The sequence below is a fragment of the Aquarana catesbeiana genome, linkage group LG12 (assembly GCF_042186555.1).
Source record: "Aquarana catesbeiana isolate 2022-GZ linkage group LG12, ASM4218655v1, whole genome shotgun sequence".
Classification (NCBI taxonomy): Eukaryota; Metazoa; Chordata; class Amphibia; order Anura; family Ranidae; genus Aquarana; species Aquarana catesbeiana.
The window spans coordinates 126,972,729-126,994,601 of record NC_133335.1 but is presented as its reverse complement, the minus strand read 5'-3'; the positions used below and the strand labels follow the sequence as shown (position 1 = coordinate 126,994,601).

General features: G+C 47.2%; 1 protein-coding gene across 1 annotated transcript in view; it reads left to right on the top strand.

The window, feature by feature from the left end:
• Window positions 1–21,873, top strand: part of STAC2 (SH3 and cysteine rich domain 2) — a 1,070,413-nt gene that overhangs the window by 302,183 nt on the left and 746,357 nt on the right. The window contains exon 3 of the mRNA XM_073608324.1: window positions 21,309–21,612. Coding sequence (XP_073464425.1) covers window positions 21,309–21,612 — 304 coding nt within the window. The remainder of the gene's footprint in view (window positions 1–21,308; window positions 21,613–21,873) is intronic.

Genomic DNA, 21,873 nt, shown 5'->3' with positions numbered 1-21,873 from the left:
AGCGCCAGTCCCCCCCCGAAAGTGGGAGATATAAGATCTGCTTGGCCACCCTGGGTGGCCTCCCCGCCCAGACAAAGTGTATCAGCAGACTCCTCAGCCTTCGGAAAAAAGTCCTAGGGATGGGTATGGGTGTGTTGCGGAAGAAATATAGATATTTGGGAAGGTAAATAATTTTAAGTAGATTGACTCTGCCAACAGGGGTCAGTGGAAGGGAACGCCAAGCAGCACACCTAGCCGTAAGCGGTGTCATAAGTGGGCTCAAATTGTTGTCCATGTAGTCTTGGACCTTACCGCTAATTTTTATTCCCAGGTATTTGAAATCATCAACCCATTTGAGCTGCGGGTGTGGTACCCTAGGTGTCGAAGGATGGAGCGGGAATAGAACCGACTTGTCCCAATTAATGCGAATCCCTGAATAACCACTAAATCTATTAATCAGATCAAGTGCAGTCTGTAAAGAGGACGATGCATCCGCTAAATAAAGCAGAGCATTGTCCGCGTACAGCGATAGCTTCTCCTCAATGGGACCTACCTGAAGTCCCCTTACCCCAGGGTCGGCCCTCAACAATATTGCCAGGGGCTCCATTGCCAGAGCAAATAGGCCCGGGGAAAGGGGACACCCCTGACGCATGCCTCGAAACTATTGGAACTTTCCCGAGAGGCAACTATTGGTACGTATTCTAGCAGAGGGGGTATGGTATAGCATATGGAGCCATTTCGTGAAACCCGGGCCAAACCCAAATCGCGAGAGCACTTCCCATAAGTAGCCCCACTCGACTGAGTCAAAAGCCTTCTCCGCGTCGAGTGAGGCCACCGTTCCGTTAGTCACCTCGTCCGCCCTGTCTATGTGAGTATGGAGGCGTCTGATATTAATGTCAGTTCCCCTGCCAGGCATGAAGCCAGTTTGATCCCTATGGATGAGAGCGGTAATTACCAGGTTAAGCCTATTGGCCAATACTTTTGCCAGTACTTTTGCATCCACGTTCAGAAGGGATATAGGGCGATACAAGGAGCACAACGTGGGGTCTTTCCCTGGCTTGGGGATCACCACAATAATCGCTTCACTCATTGTGTCCGGGAGTTTTTCAAGGCGCATCGATGCAGAGAAGAGGACCTGAAGTTTATCAACTAGTTCTGTAGCATATTGTTTATAAAACTCCACAGGGATGCCATCGGGTCCCGGAGTTTTCCCTGTCTGCATTGATTTAAGTGCCCGTAGTATCTCCAAGGACGTAATAGGAGCGTCAAGCTTGTCTCGATACGTTGCTGTGAGGGTTGGGATATCAATGTCGTCTAGGTATGCCCCCAGATCCTCCCCTCTATAGCCTACCCTGGACCTATAGAGGGATTCGTAGAACTCCGCGAAACAACGGTTGATCCCCTCCGGTGTATGGATCAACTGTCCTGAGGAGTCCCTAATATGTGAGATACTCATCCCGCCTGTTCTCTAGAAAGCCAGGCCAAAAAATGGCCTGACCACTCTCCTTGCTCAAAAATCCATTGGGATTGGGCCAACATTTTCTTCTGGGTAAGGGAAGTATGGAGACGAACCACCTCATTCATCCTAAGTTGTAGATACGAGTAGTGCACAGGGTCCCGGGTACGAACAAAAAGAGCCTCCGCACTACTCGCCTCCCTTTCTGCCCTTACCAAGTCTGCCCTACGCTCCCTTCGGACTCTGGCAATGATGGTCTGGATATGTGTCCCCTCGTCGTGGCTTTAAAGGCATCCCACACAACTGCGGGGTCAGCCGTGCCCACATTTACAGTACAGCCCAAAAGTCAAGCAATTCTGTTCTAAATTGGGAGTCTACTGCAGTGTCTGAAATCCAAAATCTGGAGATCCGAAAAGGAAGTGACTTCAATACCAGTATAGTAACACCCCTAGAGAATGTGGAGTGCGTGGAGTGGTAGTGGTGTCCCACTCATGGTTTTTTTAGGGCCAGAACCCTACGTCCTGTTAGGTGTGTTTCTTGGAGCACATATATGTGGGTTATAAGATTTAATGAATTGGAACACCAGGGAACGCTTGACCGGGGAGTTCAGTCCCCTGGTGTTCCAGGAGATGATGTTAAGTGAGGACATGACTACCGGGAATATTAAGAATGTTAGGATCAATGGAATTCTCTCTCTCGGACTGGACCCCGGGACCCGAACCGGACACATCTGTAGACAGTGCAATGCTGATGAGTCAGTTATTTTAGTACAAATCTCAAACAAAAACAAAACCAAACTAAAAACAGATAAAGGATGCCGATAACTGAAGTAAATGAAACTAGCCCCAATAGGGGAACTTACAACACCCCCCACCCCACCCGACCCCCGAAAACTGAGGCGGGTTTCAATCCCAAACTTATTCAGCTCGCCGGCTGCAACAGGGGGTCCGTGGAAGAGGCGAGCTCACCCCCCCGAGACTTCACACGGGGGGGTAAAGCAGCATTTCAAGCGGCTTACACACTTGAGATCTCTGCTTGTGATACAGCAGGATGGGAAGACATAGAAAGTCAGACGAGGGGAAATAACCCATAGTGCGACCTCACAGTAAAGTCGATCCATCTTTGGGTGGAAGTACCGAACAAAAACTCCAACACCCTTCAAGGAAGCAAGCAAGTATAAAGGAACATCAAATTTCAACGGTCTCCTGACCAAGTTCTTTGGCAGGGGCATTATCTTAGAATTTTCCTGGTAGGGATAGTGAGGATCCCACCACAAGTCTGCCCACACCATGGATTGAGCTGGGCATAACCTGTGCAATGGAGTAAGTCATCCATGTGGGAGTTCGTGTGTTAACTCAGACCTGAGCCAAGGCTATGGTGAGTAAACAATGAAAGGGATCATACAGTACATACCAGGTAGACCATCAACGGATCGGTGGTAGCGAGTCCAGCCAGGCGGAAGCTTCTCTTGGATTAGTAAAGAAACAAGTTGTCTTGCCATCCTGGACTCTCAGGCGAGCAGGGAAGAGTACACTGTAGCGGATGCTACGTGATCGTAGAGCCGCCTTGACTTGGTCAAAAGATTTCCTGAGTTTCTGGGTCTCTACCGAGTAGTCGGGGAAGATCATCAACTTCGTATTCTGGAATCTGAGGTCCCCAACATTTCTAGAGGCGCGGAGAACCTTGTCTCTGTTTTTGAAATTGAGGAGACAGAGAATGAAGGTGCGAGGGGGGGATCCGGGAGGCCCCGGCTTAGGCGGGATTCGGTGCGCCCTCTCCACCGTGAAGTAAGGTGACCAGCGGGCCTCGGGTAAAAGGTCACGGAGCATACCCTCTATGAAGGAGGTAGGATTGTTCCCCTCCGCCCCTTCCGGTAAACCAACAATGCAAAGGTTATTACGCCGGTTCCTATTCTCCGCAACTCGGCTCTGTATTCAAGGGCCTTTACTTTGGTTTGAAGCGTACGGAGTGATGCCCCATGTTCCGCAATGGTATCTTCGGTGGTACTCAGTCTTTGCTCCGTCTCAGTGACTCGCGATCTAATTTTATCTATATCTTGGCGAATTAGACCCATATCCAGCTGAACTGCTTCAATCTTTGTTGTTAGCGTGGATTGGCAAGTAGCAATGGCCGCCATGACATCCACCAGCCAGGGGGGCCGAGAGTCATCCGACTCCATAGTGTTTGTCTGTGGAGCTCTGTGGGTGCTGCGTGTATTAAGGGCCTCCGGAGGGGGACAAGTGGGCATCTGAGGGGAGTCCGGCTGCAGTGGGGAGGTCAACCTCTTACCCCCTTTACTATATTTTGCGCTGGAGTTCCTGTGCCTCATTCAGGTGTTGGTGGCCCATATCTGGGCAGTAATCAGCAACTGGCTGTGGGAGCCTGTCCGCAGAATCAGGGGTGTTCAGGCAATAGGTAGGGTAAAACTAGTGTCCCCTTAACAGTCTTCCCCCCTCACCTGCAAATGTATGGCACAGAGTCTGCCCACTTCAGGCCTACACAGGCCCACAGGGATGTTCAGCCCAGCCACCTCCCCACACATCCGGGGTGAGAGGGATGTGGGCGCTCCAGGAGCTGTTCCGGGTCCCAGGCAGTCACTCCCAGCCGTCACAGGACCTCCTCCACCAGACCAGCAGGATCCAGCACTCCCTCAATCAATCCGACAGCCCCGGAGCTCCAGGAAAGGCAGCGGTCGCGGCCTAGTGAGTCTTGGAAGGGGAAAGAGAGTCCAGATCCAGAGCACGGCCTACATTCGGTCCAGGGTCCCCTCTCCCACCCTCACACACGGTCCGCAACAGCCTATGGGACCCGATAGCAGGGCCGATCACGGCAAGGGATTCCCGACTCACCGCGCGAGCCGCCAGGAAAGGTTGCGGCTTCGGTCTAATCGCCCGCTGTAGGCCGGGAGCGTGCAGCAGGACACCGATCTCGGGCCAGGAACCAAAAACTCTCCTCTCTGCACGACAGATAGGGAGTCCCGGGGTCCCCCCCAGTCAGCAGGGATGAAATCCATAGGCGATGGATCCGGATTTCATATACAGATCAGCGGAGCTCTCTAAAAAAGCAGCCACTCACAGCGCCATCTTGGCCACGCCCCCCAGGATTCCCTCTTAGTGTAGTTAGTGGACCTGGAACTGAGGCTAGATTTCCGTTGGTCGAGGCCTTCCTAAATGCCAATAAGGACGGTATATTAGCGGATGTGTAGCTATTGATTGTGGCCAGTGTTTAAGGGGTAGCCATGGAAGTAAATGTAGGGAAAGAGACGAGAAGGCATTTTCAAGGACGATCCAAGACTTCTTATGGGTATGGATATTCCAGTCTGCTATCCTTGTGAGGTGACAGGCGGTATAGTATTTGCGTAAATCCGGTAACCCAATGCCACCCCTGGATTTGGGTAGGGTGAGTCTGGAGTATTTAATGCGGGGGGAGAATCTCTCCATAGAAAGACCATGAAAGCTTTTTGGTAAGCTGAAAAAAAACTATAGATATAATAAACGCGGTAAAATAAGCATTTTAATCAAAGCAGATCGCCCAAACCAGGAAACATTTAACGTTTTCCATTCTTTAAAAAAGTTTTGAGCTGTAAGTAATGCCATGTGGAAATTTAATACATACAGATTTGACGAGTGGGATGGGATCTGTATCCCGAGGTAGGTGAGAGCACTCTTATGCCAGTGAAAAGGGAAAGATTCTTGGCAATTAGTCATTTCCTGTGGAGGGAGAGAAATATTCAGGGCCTGTGACTTTGCATGATTGATTTTTAAGTTGGATATTTTGCCAAAAAGTTCAATCTCATGAAGAAGATTTGGGAGAGAGACCCGGGGTGCTTGCAATGAAAGCAAAATATCGTCGGCAAAAGCCGCGACCTTGTATTCTTTCCCTTTCACAGAAATGCCTTGGATATCAGGGTTGTTTCTTAATTTATTGAGGAAGGGTTCTAGGGTAAAAATATAGAGGAGTGGTGATAATGGACAACCCTGACGTGTGCCATTACTGATAGGGAAGGCGTTTGGCAGGAGGCCGTTGACCCTAACCGCAGCTGAGGGCCCGGAGTACAGCGCCATAATAGAGGAAAGTAGGCTTTCCAATTCCGATCGCCGAGAGTGTTTCGCGCATATAGTCCCAAGCCACCCTGTCAAACGCCTTCTTGGTGTCAAGTGAGAGGAGAAATCCCTGGGTTTTAGAGGAAGATATCCAATGGTGTAAGTTTAACGTGCGGATTGCATTATCTCGGGCTTCCCTACCGGGGACAAACCCTACCTGGTCAAGGGAGATAAGGTCCGGCAGTAGGGGGAGTAGTCTGTTAGCAAGAATTTTTGCATATAATTTGATGTCCACGTTCAGTAAGCATATTGGTCTATAATTCGCAACTGACGAGGGGTCCTTGCCTTCTTTGGGTATGACAGCGATGTGGGCAGCTAGCATTCTAGATGGGTTAAGTTGGGCATCGGATAAGGCATTGAAGGTGGTCAAGAGGGTGGGGAAGAGGATGTCCGCAAATGTTTTATAGTATTGGAGAGAGTAACCGTCGGGGCCCGGGCTTTTGCCTAATTTCATTTGTTTGATAGCTACTTCTAATTCGGTTAAAGTTAAGGGATTGTCAAGGTTTAGTTTAAGTTGAGGGGATATTGGCTTAGGGCTATATCTGGAGAGAAAATTTTTAATGAGTTCAATGCGGGCTTCCGCATCATTTTGGAAAGCTTGTTCAGAGCGGAGGTTATATAGTTTTGAGTAAAAGATCTCAAATTCTTTAGCGATATCTTCATTTTTGACCAGTAGATCCCCCTTGGGGTTACATATATGATGAATTCTGGTAGATGCTTTAGAGGATTGAACCGATCGTGCCAGAAAGCGGCCACATTTGTTCCCTTGCTCGTAAAAAATCCTCTGGCCAAGAATGTATCACCTGCAAGAGCGTTTATCTAGTTCTGCCTTAAGGAGAGAGCAGGTGTGGGTTAGTTCCTTTAAAGCTGCGAGTGCCTGGGTTCGTTTGTGAGTTTTTTCCAGGGATCTAATCGACTCAGTGAGGGAGTTAATGGTTTCTTGATTTAATTTTTTGGCTTTAGTCGCTAAAGAAATCAACTCTCCTCAGATCACACACTTATGGGCTTCCCAGAGGGAAATTGGAGAAATTCCCGGAGTAGAGTTCTCAGTAAAATAGTTTTAGATACTCGTTGCGTATGTGATCAAGGGAAACTGGGTCCCTGAGCAGCGAAGGATTAAAGCGCCAGATTTTGGTTCTTGGGTGAGTTTCGGGGAAGGACAGTGTAACCGTGATGGGGTGGTGGTCCGATAAGAACATCGGTTCTATGGTAGACTGTTGTAGAAATGGGAGATCCGATTGGGAGAGGAAAAAATAGTCAATTCCAGAATATTTTTGGTGTGGAGCAGAGAAGAATGTGTAATCTTTAACTGTGGGTGACAAAGTGCGCCACGTATCGTGAAGGGTCAAGTTTTGTAATTGGGTTTTATTCTGGCATAGAGCTCTGTATGGTAGGGCGGAGGTACCTGAAGATGAGTCTAGTAATGGGTTCAGGGGAACGTTAAAGTCCCCTCCGAGGAGAACCAGGCCCTCCTGGAAGGATATCAATAGGTCATAAATGCTCCTTAAAAAGGTAACCTGATGTTCATTAGGGCAATAGATATTCGCCAGTGTTAGTGGTTTATTCGCGTACGTGCCTTTAAGGAAAATATACCTACCTGTCGGATCGATTAATGAATCCGAAAAAGGAGGAAATTTGCATGTTTGGAGATTAATATAGAGACGCCTTTCGTCTTGGCATCTGGGTTGGTAGTGTGAAAGGCCGATCGATATATGTGGTTGGAGAGTTTAGGTGTAGCGCCAGAGCGGAAGTGGGTCTCTTGTAGAAAGATAAAGTGAGCCTTGTGTTTACAAAGTGATGATAGGACTTGGGAGCGTTTTTCAGGTAGATTAAGGCCTTTTACATTCAAAGATATACATTTCAGCGTCAAGGACAGATCAGTTAATGGTTTTGGTCACATGATTAAGCTCGAGTAATGATTAAAAGCTGGGACTCTCAAAAGTATACTATGTTATGGAGGGTTTGGTGATATGCAGGGGCAGCCAAGAGGGGGTGGGAGCGGGCCCAATCCGATCCCGAAAACACGGGGGTAGGGTGAAAGAGTAAGAGGATTAGTGGGTAGAGAGGAGGGGGAGAAATGGAGAGGGAGTAGGATCAGAATTTAGAATAGGAGAGAGAGAGAAGAAGGGATTGGGAGAAAGAGAGGAGAGGAGGAAAGGAAGGTGGGAAACAGTAAAACGAAAAAGAAAAAGAGGAGAGCGACAGAATAGAAAACAAACCAGCTAGAAATTCTGCCACACCTAAAGGAAAGGAAACCTGGAGTGTCAGCAAGTATCCCAGGGGAACCGCTATGTGGGGAAGAGACGGGGACCTCAGGTTGATTGTGAGCCGGGGAGCGGACCTGCAAATATATTGAAAGGAAGAAATATAGACTATAATCATAATCGTATGGGGAGCCTACTAACATTTTTACCATAAGACCACCGGAACCGAAGCATTAAACCACTTAGTATTACTATTAACAATATTAACAAAAACAAAGAATAAAGAACATAGACCGTGACGTGTCAGCCATATAGTATGTATGCTTAGATACATTCCCAAGTCAAAGTGTGAGTAAGTAAACCGGATTGAACTTTTCAAACCCACACAGACAGCTGGTTACCTTTGTCAGTGAGAAACAAGAACGGCACATCTCAGAAAAAGAGGTAGAAAGGGGAATAGAGAGGGACGGGGAAGGAGAAAGGGAAGATGGGGGGGGGAGAAGAAGAGGAGGTGGGGCAAGAGACCATTAAGCAATAAATCTGGAAAATCACAATATACAACTATGCGGTTTCGGGACTATAAACTGCTTAGTGAAAGCCTCAGAGGTATTGCCCATCAGGCTGGATGGTTTGTCTGTGCCAAAAATCCTAAGGTAAGTGGTTAGGTTTCCAAAGTCCAGGGATGTCTAATCAAGTTAGATATCACCCATGTCGCCTTGTGGGCGAACTGGGTAAGTGGTGATCAAGATCAGTACGTTAAATTGATAGCCACTGAGAGGGGTTTACTGATCTAGTTAAAATATTTGGGAGTGACATCCCTGATCCCCTGATGATCGATGTGATAAGTAACTTACATTCTCTAAATACATATGTGTGGTACCAAGAAAATTATAGATCATAGTGCAGTATTTCATACAAATAGCCTCCTACAAAGGTTGCCTATGAGGATGAATGAGGGAGAGACATATGTAACCGTCTATGGCAATAACCTGCTATGGAGAAGGGAAGGCAATCCGTATTTGATCATTAACATTTTTGAAGGCCAGAGGTCTCTGGAGTGAAATCTGGGCAAGAAAAAATAGACAGGATCTACTATTTCTGATCCCTAGGAGAGGGTGCTTAGTCCCATGTAAAATGGAGGGAGTCTCAAAGCGGCAGATCATGGTCTGAGTGCCTTAAATTCAGTGTGTCGTTTTTCAGCTATAGGCAAGCATGGCTTGAGGAGTAGATAAGAGTCACTGCAGCTAACATAAAAGTATGGCTGAGGAGGGGAAAAGAGGATAAAGGGGGAGAATGCCGGAGAAGGTAGGATGTTTGTCTAACTAGAGGATCGTGTAGAAAGGTATGCAGCTCAAATTGGAACAATGAGGTTCAGAAGTTATAGTAATTACTCACTTATGATACTATATGGCTGAGGATGTACAGTTTAGGCATCCGTGTGATTGCGTCTCGTAGGTGACGAAGGTGAGCGATCAGGACTTCATTGGTAGAGATCGCGGCGGGATGAGTGGGCTTTCGGAGACACCGAACCTGCCTTGCGTCTGCGTGATCTCTGGCGTGGAGCTTTCGGAGACGGGTGCCATGGTTCCAACGGGAAGAAGAGGTCATACCATTCCGGAAGTTCAATCCGAGGAAGATCAAGTTGAGCACAGAAGTTCTTTAAGCCGTCTGGTGTGCGGAGAATGGCAGAGCATTCCCTGGTGGACGCAGAGAGTGCAAAAGGGAATTTCCAACGATATTGAATGTTTCTGGTGCGAAGAGCATCTAATAAAGGTCGTAGGGCTCTTCTATTTTGTAACGTGATCTGTGACAAGTCCTGGAATAGCTTTATGTCAGCACCGTTGAAAATAATTCGACCCCTTTCCCTACCTTTCCGAAGGATTTCCTCCTTAAGGGGAAAATTAACCAAGCAACACACAATGTCTCTAGGTGGCTCGTTCTCCCTGGGTTGGGGGCGTAGAGCGTGGTGAGCCCTTTCCATGTCGATAGGCGAGTCGGCGGGGCAATCGATTAAATCATTGAATATTGTGCATAAGGTTTGCTGCAAAGAGCTAGAGTCAACACTTTCAGGGACCCCCCGCACTCTTATATTGTGCCGGCGACCGCGGTTGTCGAGATCCTCCACATAACTGTGGAAGTCGAATAGTTGGGAAAGTTGTGAGTCATAGGTGGATTGAACCTGACGAATGGCGGACGCGTGCGTCAGGAATGTTTGCTCCACTGTGTCAATGTGGTGTGCCACCGCCTGAATGTCTGATTTCAGGTCGGCGATCGCAGCTGTCACTGTGCTTTTGATGTCTGATGCCACTTTCTCAAGGTCAAACAGACTGGGTAAATGAGCTTGTCGAAACTGGTGGTAGAAGTGCCCGAGGTCTGCATGTCAGACAGAGCAGAAGGCGAGGCCGGTGTCTGGGCCTGTGAGACCACGTATGCGGACAGCTTCTGGGTACGGAAGATGTACGGATGTACGGAATGTTCCTACTGAGTTGTGTACCTGGGTCCATGGCGGCACGAGATGCAGAGGAGCTCCGGGTGGTTCTGCTCATACTAATAGCGAGACGTAGGCTCCCCTTCAGGCAGGAATCAGTCCCCGGATCGCGGGAGCTCTCGGCTTATGCTGCCATCTCGGTCTCCGTCCAGGCCACGCCCCCCAAGACTCCCGTTTTTACCGTTGGTATGAATCCTTATTCTGCATTGTTCAGAGAACAATGCATACACGGATTATACTACCATTCCTGTGGATGGGAGATTATCTGCAGGGGCACGCCATGTCTCCCCATGTGCTGATCAGACACACAGAAAGACAAAAGAGCGCATCCCCCATAACCGATAATGTCTTTGCAGAGTAAACACATCCCCACCACAACACATTTTCATATTAACAGGTTATTTCTCTCACTCAGCATATGCATGCTTGCAACTACACACCAAAACACATTCTGCTACTCCTCCTGAGTATGGTGATACCACATGTGTGAGACTGTTTCACAGCCTGGTCACATGCAGAGGCCCAAAATGCAGGGAGCACTGTCAGGTGTTCTAGGGACATAAATTACACATAGAATTTCATGATGACCTATCACATTTTTGAAGGCCCTGGAGCACCAGGACAACGGAAACACCCACAAAATTACCCCATTTTGGAAAGCAAACACCCCAATGTATATTCTATGGGTCATAATGAGTCTTTTGTACTGTACTTCTAGAAAAAAATGAACAGTACAAAAGACTCATTATGACCCATAGAATATACATTGGGGTGTTTGCTTTCCAAAATAGCAAACACCACAACATATAATCTATGAGGCATAATGAGTCTTTTGAACGGTTCATTTTTTTTCCAAAAGTTTTTGAAAAATGTGGAAACAAAATTTTTTTTTACACAAAGTTGTCCATTTATAAGATATTTCCAAACACATAGCATGTACATAGCAAAATGACACCTCAAAATACATTCTGCTACTCCTCCAGAGTATGGCTATACTCTATACCCACCACCATAAAGGGGGACAAATGCAGCAATCTACCTGGGTAAACAGACATCTCAAGTCTCCCGCAACACGCGGGATACTTACGCATTTGACGGCGGGCTCACGGACACCCACAAGTGCGGCATGATCTCCCGGCAGAGAGCCTGGAGCAGGACTGGCACCACAGGATATGGACTATATCAGCTGCCTATCATCATACAGGACTTTGCACCATGTCACAGCTCAGCAAGAAAACTAATATTGACTCAAACTGGCTTCTATCCACCAGAAACCTCCTATCGACTGTAGCCAAGCAGTAGAAAGCGACGCATTGGCTCAGAGGTGTGACCTGAATGCTGATTGGAGGGCAGGTGAGTGGGAGGCATTGGCTTTGCCCCTGTAACCGGAAGTCGCTGTCAGTCGCTGAGCCGCTCTCGGGTTGTTGGTGTGGAGGAGAAAGGTATAGGGGACGGGACATGTGACATCATGTATTTATAATCATGGCTCGTGTGTGACATGTGTGTGCTCTGGTTTTTGTAGTTTTACTGCTACCCCACTCCCTAATTCACAGGAGCTGCGTCTATGAATGAATATTTGTACTCACCTGTATGGGCTCTGGGTGTATACATGGATCGATCACTATTATTTATATATATATATATATATATATATATATATATATATATATAAAACTCATTACATAATTGTTTTATTATTAGATTAGTGACAGTGTGCCCAGCCATTGGTGGTGTGAATGTGTACAGAGGTCAGCAGCGTGGGGGATGTGAGGTGAGTAGTGGTGTGCATGGTGCAACACTGTGTGCTACAATACATTATGTGCAATGAGATTGGTGGTGGGGGGCAATGAGGCTGCACTGATGGCTCAGTATAGTGTTGTCACTGATGAGGCTGCAAATGGGCACAGTGAGGCCGCATTGTTGTCATTGATGAGGCTGCAGATGGGCACAGTGAGGCTGCATTGATGGGCTCAGTGAGGCTGCATTAATGGGCACAGCGAGGCTGCATTAATGGGCACAGTGAGGCTGCATTGATGGGCACAGTGAGGCTGAATTGATGGGCACAGTGAGGCTGCATTGATGGGCTCTGACAAGGCTGCAGATGGGCACAGTGTGACACAACATTATCTTTTAAAGTATTAATTTATTATGGCATTATATTATTAATTATCTTTAAAGTATTATTTTATTATAGTATTTTTTACTATTAATGGGGGGGGGGGTTGTGGGCACTGAGCGTGACCTCCCTGAAATGAGCTTGCCACCTCCCTGAAATTAGTTTTTGCAGGTTGGGATGTCTGGGTAAGTATGATTCATAAAAAAAATCCCATACTTCTATTTTAATTACCAGACATCTCCTCTTTCTTGCTATATGGCCCACATAATTAGGCCGCACATGGAGCATATTATTCAAGTTTTACTTAAAGTAAGCGCGGTTCAACACATATATATTTCACATGGAGCATATGCGTCCATGCCCAGTGTGGTGATGCATGGTGTTTTGTGCATCCCTGTGCAGCCAGTCCAGCCTAAGTCAATTGGTACGCAGCAGCTGCATGGACATAGTTGAATGTCAAATATGCAGACAGGAAGGGATGCATGTATCCGAACGCAGAGTGTCTGCATCCGGATCTGTGCACCCACCTCTATAGGTGAAGCTCTCTGGTGGATGTAGATGCACCAAAAAAGTGGCACAGCATACAGGATCTGTCTCAGTGCCTGTCTGAATGAGCCCTTTGGGGAATTTATCAAAACTAGAGCAGACAGAATCTGGAACAGCTATGCATGGCAACCAATCAGCTCATACCTTTCATTTTTAAACAAGTTAAACAAGCTGAAGATAGAAGCTGATTGTTTGCCATGCACAGTAGGGCTGTTGAAAATGATCGCCGCATCGATGCATCGCGATTCTGCCCTTCCCGATTCAGCATCGATGCGGTATCCGGCCGTAATCGATTATGCGTGACGTCATTACGGCTCCTCCCCCTCCCCCCCGCATAGCAGTGCCTGCTGGAGGTGACAAGCCACTGATCGGCTGGCTAAGCCTGGCGCCGTTCCCCGTCAATGGGAGATGTATCCTCAGCTACTGCCCCCACCCACGCTCTCCCCCTTCTCAGACACGGGACAACGTCCTCTCTTATCTCCCCGATGTGCGGGGCGCAGAGCCCCACGGAGCTGTGAGACAGATCACTGTAGCTGTCATCACATCCGTGGGAGCGGTAGGACAATCGGGGTTGCCGAAGTCCCTGGAGATCCTGCACTGTGGGGGACATTGCAGTGTTTCCAGACCCCCATTATCTCTGTGACAGTTTGAGGATACAGACTGATTTCTCCCGTCCGTAGGACAGGAGAATCAGTGTGTACATTTAGGGGCCGGTGGCTGCAGCTGAGCGGAGTGTCTCTGACACTCATCTCACACAGCCCAGCGAAGCTCACTCCCCCCTCCCAGCAACGGACAGAGATTACATGCATACAGCTGCCCCCCTCCTCCTCCTCTCTCCCCCTGTGTCTGCCCAGCCCGCCCACTCTCCTATCCCGACACAGCTGTGAAGGAGAGAGAGAGAGAGAGGAGGGGGGAGGGGGTGTGCGCGGGAGATATGAAGAACAGTCAGCAGCTCCACATTCCAAGCTGTGTGAACTTCCAGCCTCGTCCCTGAATAAGTGAGCATTGCATTGTTCATTACACATTCATCACTGAACTGTCCCTTTCTCTCCCCTATCTGTCTCCCTCCCCCACTCTTTTTTCGTTTGGTCATTACACTGAAAAAAAAAAAAAAGATCCAATTCCTCATCTACACATTCCAGGTGGATGGGGGAATCCTCCGACACTGGACCAGTGGGCGAACAACCAGGGTTGCTGTCCTGGCACTGCTATTGACAGCGCTGGTCTCTGTCTCCATGGCAGCAGCAGCGCATTATAACCCAATGCTGGCTACTTGGTGCATCATGTCTGCAGTCTCTGATCATCTCCTATATCATGTCTGCAGTCTCTGATCATCTCCTGTACTATGTCTGCAGTCTCTGATCATCTCCTATATCATGTCTGCAGTCTCTGATCATCTCCTGTACTATGTCTGCAGTCTCTGATCATCTCCTCTATCATGTCTGCAGTCTCTGATCATCTCCTGTACCATGTCTGCAGTCTCTGACCATCTCCTATATCATGTCTGCAGTCTCTGGCCATCTCCTGTAGTATGTCTGCAGTCTCTGACCATCTCCTGTAGTATGTCTGCAGTCTCTGACCATCTCCTGTAGTATGTCTGCAGTCTCTGACCATCTCCTGTAGTATGTCTGCAGTCTCTGACCATCTCCTGTAGTATGTCTGCAGTCTCTGACCATCTCCTGTAGTATGTCTGCAGTCTCTGACCATCTCCTGTATTATGTCTGCAGTCTCTGATCATCTCCTCTATCATGTCTGCAGTCTCTGACCATCTCCTATATCATGTCTGCAGTCTCTGACCATCTCCTGTATTATGTCTGCAGTCTCTGACCATCTCCTGTACTATGTCTGCAGTCTCTGACCATCTCCTGTAGTATGTCTGCAGTCTCTGACCATCTCCTGTACTACGTCTGCAGTCTCTGACCATCTCCTGTAGTATGTCTGCAGTCTCTGACCATCTCCTGTATTATGTCTGCAGTCTCTGATCATCTCCTCTATCATGTCTGCAGTCTCTGACCATCTCCTATATCATGTCTGCAGTCTCTGACCATCTCCTGTATTATGTCTGCAGTCTCTGACCATCTCCTGTACTATGTCTGCAGTCTCTGACCATCTCCTGTATAATGTATGCAGTCTCTGACCATCTCCTGTATCATGTCTGAAGTCTCTGACCATCTCCTGTATCATGTCTGCAGTCTCTGACCATCTCCTGTATCATGTCTGTTGTGTTTTTTGTTTTTTTTAAGAACAGATAAAGAAAAAAAAAATGGAGTTCTCCTGACTGCTTGAATTTTTTTTTATGAAAACCGCGCGCAGTAATCGTGATGCATCGTGATGCATCGCGGAATCGAATCGAATCGTTGACCTGATAATCGTAATCGAATCGAATCGTTAGGCAAGTGAAGATGCGCACCTCTAATGCACAGTTGTTCCAAATTCTGACTGCACCAGTTTTGATAAATTCCCCTCACTGTGTTTTTATTACTCCTGACTGCTGCATTCTAAGTACAGAACATTCTTTGTTAAAGTGGTTTTAAATGCACAAGATTTTTAATCTTCGTGAATTCCATACATGAAGGTAAAAAACCTTCTGTGTGCAGCAGCCCCTCCAGCCCCACCTAATACTTACCTGAGCCCCCTCTCAATCCAGCAATGTCCAGGAAGAGCCTTGGCTGTCTGGGGACTTGCACTCCTGACTGGCTTTTGTCAGCAGCGGGAGACATTGGCTCACACTGCTGTCAATCACAGCCAGTGAGCCAATCAGAAGACAGAAGGAGCAGAGTCGAGCCCTTGCTCCGTGTGTGTATGGTACGGGGGCATGCCTGCTTGGGTGCTCCCATAGCAGGCTGTTTGCTGTAGGGGTACCCAGAAAGAGGGAGGGGCCTGGGGTGTTGGCAAGGGACGCAAGAAGAGGAAGGTCCAAGACCACTACACAGAGAAGGTAAGTATAACATGTTTATTGTTTAGAAAAAAAAAAAGACTTTAATATCACTTCAAGGTTAGCTGTTTTTAGTAAAGGATATTAAATTAATATTTTATTACAATTAGCATACTGAGGTTTGTACTGTCTGTTACATACTCGCTTGTGGCACAGTCATTAAAGCATATGGCCCTTTAAGCCCCTCCCGCTGTTGATGCAATCTGACCACACCCACAGTTTTGGCATAGAGCTGATATATTGCCACATACCATGCAAAAAAATGTCCAGCCCCGGGTGCCAGATATGCTAGCTACACCACTGCTTTTACCCCTCCTTACAAAGTAATGATGAAATTTTAAACCATGAACTGAGATTTGCAAAGCAACAGTGCTACCAACTGATCTACAATGCTGTACTCTTGCTAGCAGTGCATATGTGTGTGTAGTACTACATGAGCTGGAGAGGCACCCCTCTGTTGTCAGTATGCAGCAAAGAACCCGTTAGATAGAGGCTATCATTGTGATAGTGCCGACTACTACAGTGATTGTCAGCTTCCCCAGGAGTCCTTAAGGTATGAGATATGCATACTTATATTGTGCCAAGCTGGGCCAATGTAACTATGTGTAGCGCCACCCCCATGGGGGCTGCTTGAAGATGACTGACCCCAAAGATTGCCCTGACCCTACAAGCCTCCCGACACCTCTGACACCCTGGGTTCAGACATATTTTAATATGACAATGCAATTGCACAGACACCAGACTGCGACAAGTAATTCAGTATTTTTACTTAAACTTCTGCAAACAGACAGAACAAAATGGCTTAGGCCATTATATTATATTATGACCGCAGGTAAGAAAAAGAGAAGGAGAATGACCTTTTTTTATGTCGGGCTACTCCCTTCAACTTCTGACATCACAAGCCCAAATAAACTCTGAAACACAATAGTAACTCAACAGATTACCAAAAATATAACATTTAGTCTCTGAGAAGAGTTCCCCTTAATATGGGCTGATGTTGTGCACAAAGTCCTTTTAAGTGGGGGGGGGGGGAGTAGAGAAGTCCTGATGATGTAGATGTTCAGTGTCTTTAGCTAGCTTAACCAGGGCCAGAGAGATTTTCTGTGTATTGGCATCCAGTACTGCAAATATCATGTTAAAATGTATCCTTAGAACTTTAGTGCAAAGAAGTGGAACAGGGGTGCCTGCATGCAGTGTCTTTTGAGGGTTGTATAGAGGATGGACTTTTCCCCGCTCACCACTCTTGATGATACCAGGCTCAAGGCAATAGGAAGTCCCGGGATAGGCCCCTGTAGAATCTGTCACCAGGCCTGACCGCATACCTTGCGATGCTGGGATTCAGCAGGATCTGTATCGAGCATGATGAGAGTGATCCCCGATGGTCAATTGGCTGAAAGGAATGCTGGCAAAAGGTATCTGCTCACACATCCACCGAATGCTCTCCACATTGTTTAGGCCTCAGCGCTCCTCGCGACCCTCTGAGCATCCGGGTCTCTGCTCTCAGCTGAAGGGCGTGGTCCCAAGAAAGTGACTCATCCCTAGCCCAGGCTATATATTCCCTCTCCCAGCATTCTGTTCTCTCTCTCTCTCCAGCCAGCTCGAATTTGTAGTCAACGGTCTGACCCCAGTGTAAAACTTGGCTCTTCGGACTACATGTTTCAAGATCCTTTTCTCTTCTCTCGGGTCTCACTCGCTCTGCATTCAGGAGGTTGCACTACCGTGTCCAATCTGAGCACTAGCGGGAACACCCACACTCAATTTTCCTTCACTAGCGGGAACAGACTCTGTCTGATGTTGCAGAGCATCCCATGATGACACAGGCAATTTAACCAGCACCTGGCTACATATGCAAATAAGATCATGCCTAGCTCAGCTTAAAAAATTAATGAGCATTTTCCCAATTTCTGGTAGCCTTTTGGCCAATCTGCTGACATCACACATCTTTCATCTTCTTCCTCAACAACAGTTGGCAGTCCATATAGCACATAGCCTATATCATTGATGGCGAACCTTGGCACCCCAGATGTTTTGGAACTACATTTCCCATGATGCTCAACTACACTGCAGAGTGCATAAGCATCATGGGAAATGTAGTTAAAAAAATCTTGGGTGCCAAGGTTCACCATCACTGGCCTATATAATGACATGTGAGTGCCACAATGTGGAGGGCTACTGTGAGCCGAGGTGATGATGTCCTCCCAGGAGGCATGTCCTTGACTGCTTAGGCTCACAGAAAGTGGTCTGAATGATGCTGGGAGAAGACTGGCTGCATATAGTGGCATAGAAATTAGAGACAGACCTAGGGTACTGCAGTCAGAGCTGCTTTTTTTATTTACATACCTTTCCATACATCTCTTTCTCAGCCAATCAGCAGGAGTTTCTTTGGCCGCTGAGGCTGCTAGGATAGTCCTTTTATTTGGAGAGAGTCAAGTGATCGGGGTTCTGCGGCCTGGGTGGATGTGTGTGGAGCAGCAGCAGAAGTGTAGGCCTGAAGCCTAGGGCCTAACAACGTGCAAAGGGGCTCAGCCTGAGGGGAGCCTGATTACTGCCAGGAGGCAAGGTAGAAGACACAACCACTCTTGTTGCCGGAGGCAGGTGTAAAGGGATGGAGTTCTGAAGGAGTACCAGAGGAGATTCTTCATCAGCTGGGGACTGTGAGGTAGCTGGGAAAGCTTCAGGAGAGAACTCATCCACAAAGTGCAGCAGGTAGCTGTGAGTAAAGCTTGAAGGCATACAGCGGGTAGCTGTAAGTAAAGCTTGAAGAGAAGTACAGCGGGTAGCTATGGGTGAAGCTTGAAGAATACAGTGGGTAGCTGTGAGTGAAGCTTGGAGAGTCCAGCAGGTAGCTGTGAGCTAAGCTTGAGGATCTACAGCGGGATACTGTGAGTAAAGTTGTTGCTATAGGAGACAGCAGTTGCTACAAAATACAGATAACTGCATTCAGCCTAAAAGCCCTTTTCTGTATTGCTGTCTGCCTAGTTCTATTTTTGTCTGTGGAGTCTGCCTATTGCTATTGCATTTGCCTAAGGATGCCCTGTGTCCTGTGCCCCACCCCTCTCTCCTCCTGTTCCTGTTAAGAAAAATAAAACTCTCTTTGTTCATTTTTAGGAATGTCAGCCCTACCTGACTCTGGAGGTCACCACCAGGCCTCTGGCGGTCGGGAAGAGCCCTACATTTAATATAATGTAATTTTTAAGGGGGAGTTGGTCATTGACGAAACTGAAAAAATGTGTCTGTCTGGGCTGCCGGATATGCCATTGTACAAGCAAGTTGACTTACTGAATTACATGTACCATATTTGGTATAGTCAAAGCAAATTCAGCAGTCAAATTAAATTAAGACCCCGTTCACACTGAGGAAGTTTTCAGGCATTTTAGCTCTAGAAATAGCGCCTGTAAAGTGCCCGAAAACTGCCTCCCATGCCGCCCGAGTGCTTTCACACTGGGGCGGTGTGCTTGCGGAAGGTTAGAAAAAGTCCTGCAAGCAGCATCTTTGGGGTGGGTTGGGAGCCCTGTATACAGGGCTCCCAAAACGCCCTACCCATTGGAAACGCCGCAACACAGGCATTTTTAACCCCTTCTTTGGGGTTAAAATCGCCCCGCTAGCGTCTGAAAAGCGCTGCTTAAACAGTGGTAAAGCACCGCTAAAACGAGCGCCACTTTACCGCTAACGCACAGGTGGCCCCTGTGTGAAAGAGGTCTAATATAACATGGTTCTTGTCAGTGCATGTGGTAATAATAACTGTATTTAACCACTTGCTTACTGGACACCTAAACCCCCCCTCCTCCCCACACCAATTTCCAGCTTTTAGCATTGTCACTCTTTGAACGACAATTGCGCGGTCATGCAACACTGCACCCAAATTAAATATTTATAATTTTTTTCCCACAAATAGAGCTTTCTTTTGGTGGTATTTGATCACCTCTGGGTTTTTTATTTTTTGTTAATAAATTTTGCAAACAGGCAATTTTTCTCCTTCATTGATGTACACTGATGAGGCTGCACTGATGGGCCCTGATAGGCTGCATTGATGGGCACTGATAAGGCGACACTGATGGGCACTACTAGGCGGCACTGGTGAGCACTGATGAGGTGGCACTGGTGGGCACTGAAAGGTGGCATTGGTGGGCACTGAGGGGTGGCACTAATGTGTGGCACTGATGGGCGGCACAGAAGGGCATTGATAGGTGGCATTGATGGGTGGCACTGATGGGCACTGATAGGTGGCACTGATGGGAACTGATGGGTGGCAGTTATGGGCACTGATCCACACTGGTAGGTGACACTGATAGGCAGCACTGCTAGGTGGCACTGATGAGGCACTAATTGGCACCACTGCTGGGCATTGATAGGTGGCACTCGTGGGCATTGATAGGTGGCACTGATTGCTGGCACTGGTGGGCACTTATTCATGGCACTGTGGGTACTGGCAGGTGGTACTGCCAGGCGGTACTGATTTACACAGATGAGGCGGCTTCGCCTCTTCCTCTTCGGGACCAATGTCCCTTGCACAGAAGCCGGTGATCAGTTTTTTTTTTCTCCTCACGCTGTCAGCATGAGGAGAAAAAAAAAACGATTACTGATCTACTGTTTACGTCACATGATTAGCTGTCATTGGCTGAACCCTTACTCCGATCTGTGATCACCCGAGTCTCTGTGACTTGGTGATCACAGCGTGTGCCGCGCGTGCCAAGGGGATGACGTCTACTGATGGCCCCCGGCAAAGTAGATCGGCACTGTAGTCGTCATTCGGCTATAGCGTGGATCTGAAGGAGTTAATATCATTCATGTTGTTATCTGATCCGTCTGAATTTATTTAATTGGGCATGATTGCTGGCACCTTACTTGGACTAGCAGCTGAATCTTGTGTTTTCAGGCTCTCTGATCCCTCCTGTATTAAATTGTATTGTAGCTATACTGTCTGCCCTCATGTTGTAAAGTGCTGTGCAAACTGTTGGCACTGTATAAATCATGTATAACAGTAATAATAATTCATTTTCAGGCTCCAGTCTGCCTCGTCTTTTTGGTTCTCTCTGTCATGTACGGTATATAGGCTTAGAAGGGATACCTCCCATTGTTTGCTTTTTCATTGTTCTATTTTCCACTCCCCTTTCCCCCCCTTTGCTTCACTTCTTTTCTGTTTCCCTTGCTGTTTGTCATAAGTGATTTTTTTCTGTCAGTGCTATGCCCTGGGCATTGGTTTTCCTTCCTTTACCCACTCTATGCCCTGTTACCATTCTGCAGGGTCTGTCACTTCCCATTGCTTATCCTGAATGCCCCTTGACCCTCCTTTGAGGCAGAGAGCCAATGTCAAATTATTTCACAATGCTGGAGATAGGAGGACTACATCTTTCGCTGATCAGTTTGTCTGTCTCATCTAATTGGAATATTTCACTTCTCAATTTTTTTTCTTGTCACTATACATATTCTTCTATTACATATCCTCAAGTATCATCAGATTCTCTCTTTTTTTTTCTTCAGCTACAGCGCTTTCGACGCTCCATCTCATTAAAGACCATCCTTCGGAGCAAGAGCGTTGAGAACTTTTTCCAGAAATCAAATAACGAAGCAAAGATATCTTCTGATGTCCTTCTGGGACCTCCAGTTCCTCCCCCACCTCCTTCTCCTCCTCCTGTCCCTAATGAACTTCAACCTCAGCCTGACCAGTTCCCATATCCATATCACAAGTCTTTATCTGTGCTGCAGCCGGTCCATACACACAGCTTCCAGGACCATGTCTTCAAAAAGCAATGCCCCTGCCATCTATGTCATCAGATCATTGTCGGTAGGTGTCAAACAACTATCAAATATTATACAGAACACATTTGTACTCTGTACGGCGTTTAACCAGTATTTATAATAACACACACTTGTATTTATTAATAGCTAGTATAGAGAATCTATTATGATGTCCTTTTAGACTTTAACGCTTTGGAATACTGAATGTAATTTCATAGAAATAACATACCAATCTCACACTTAAACTATAAAACGGATTGGCCAATTTTGGGTAGTTACTGCATCAGGCTTGCTCTATAAAGGTATA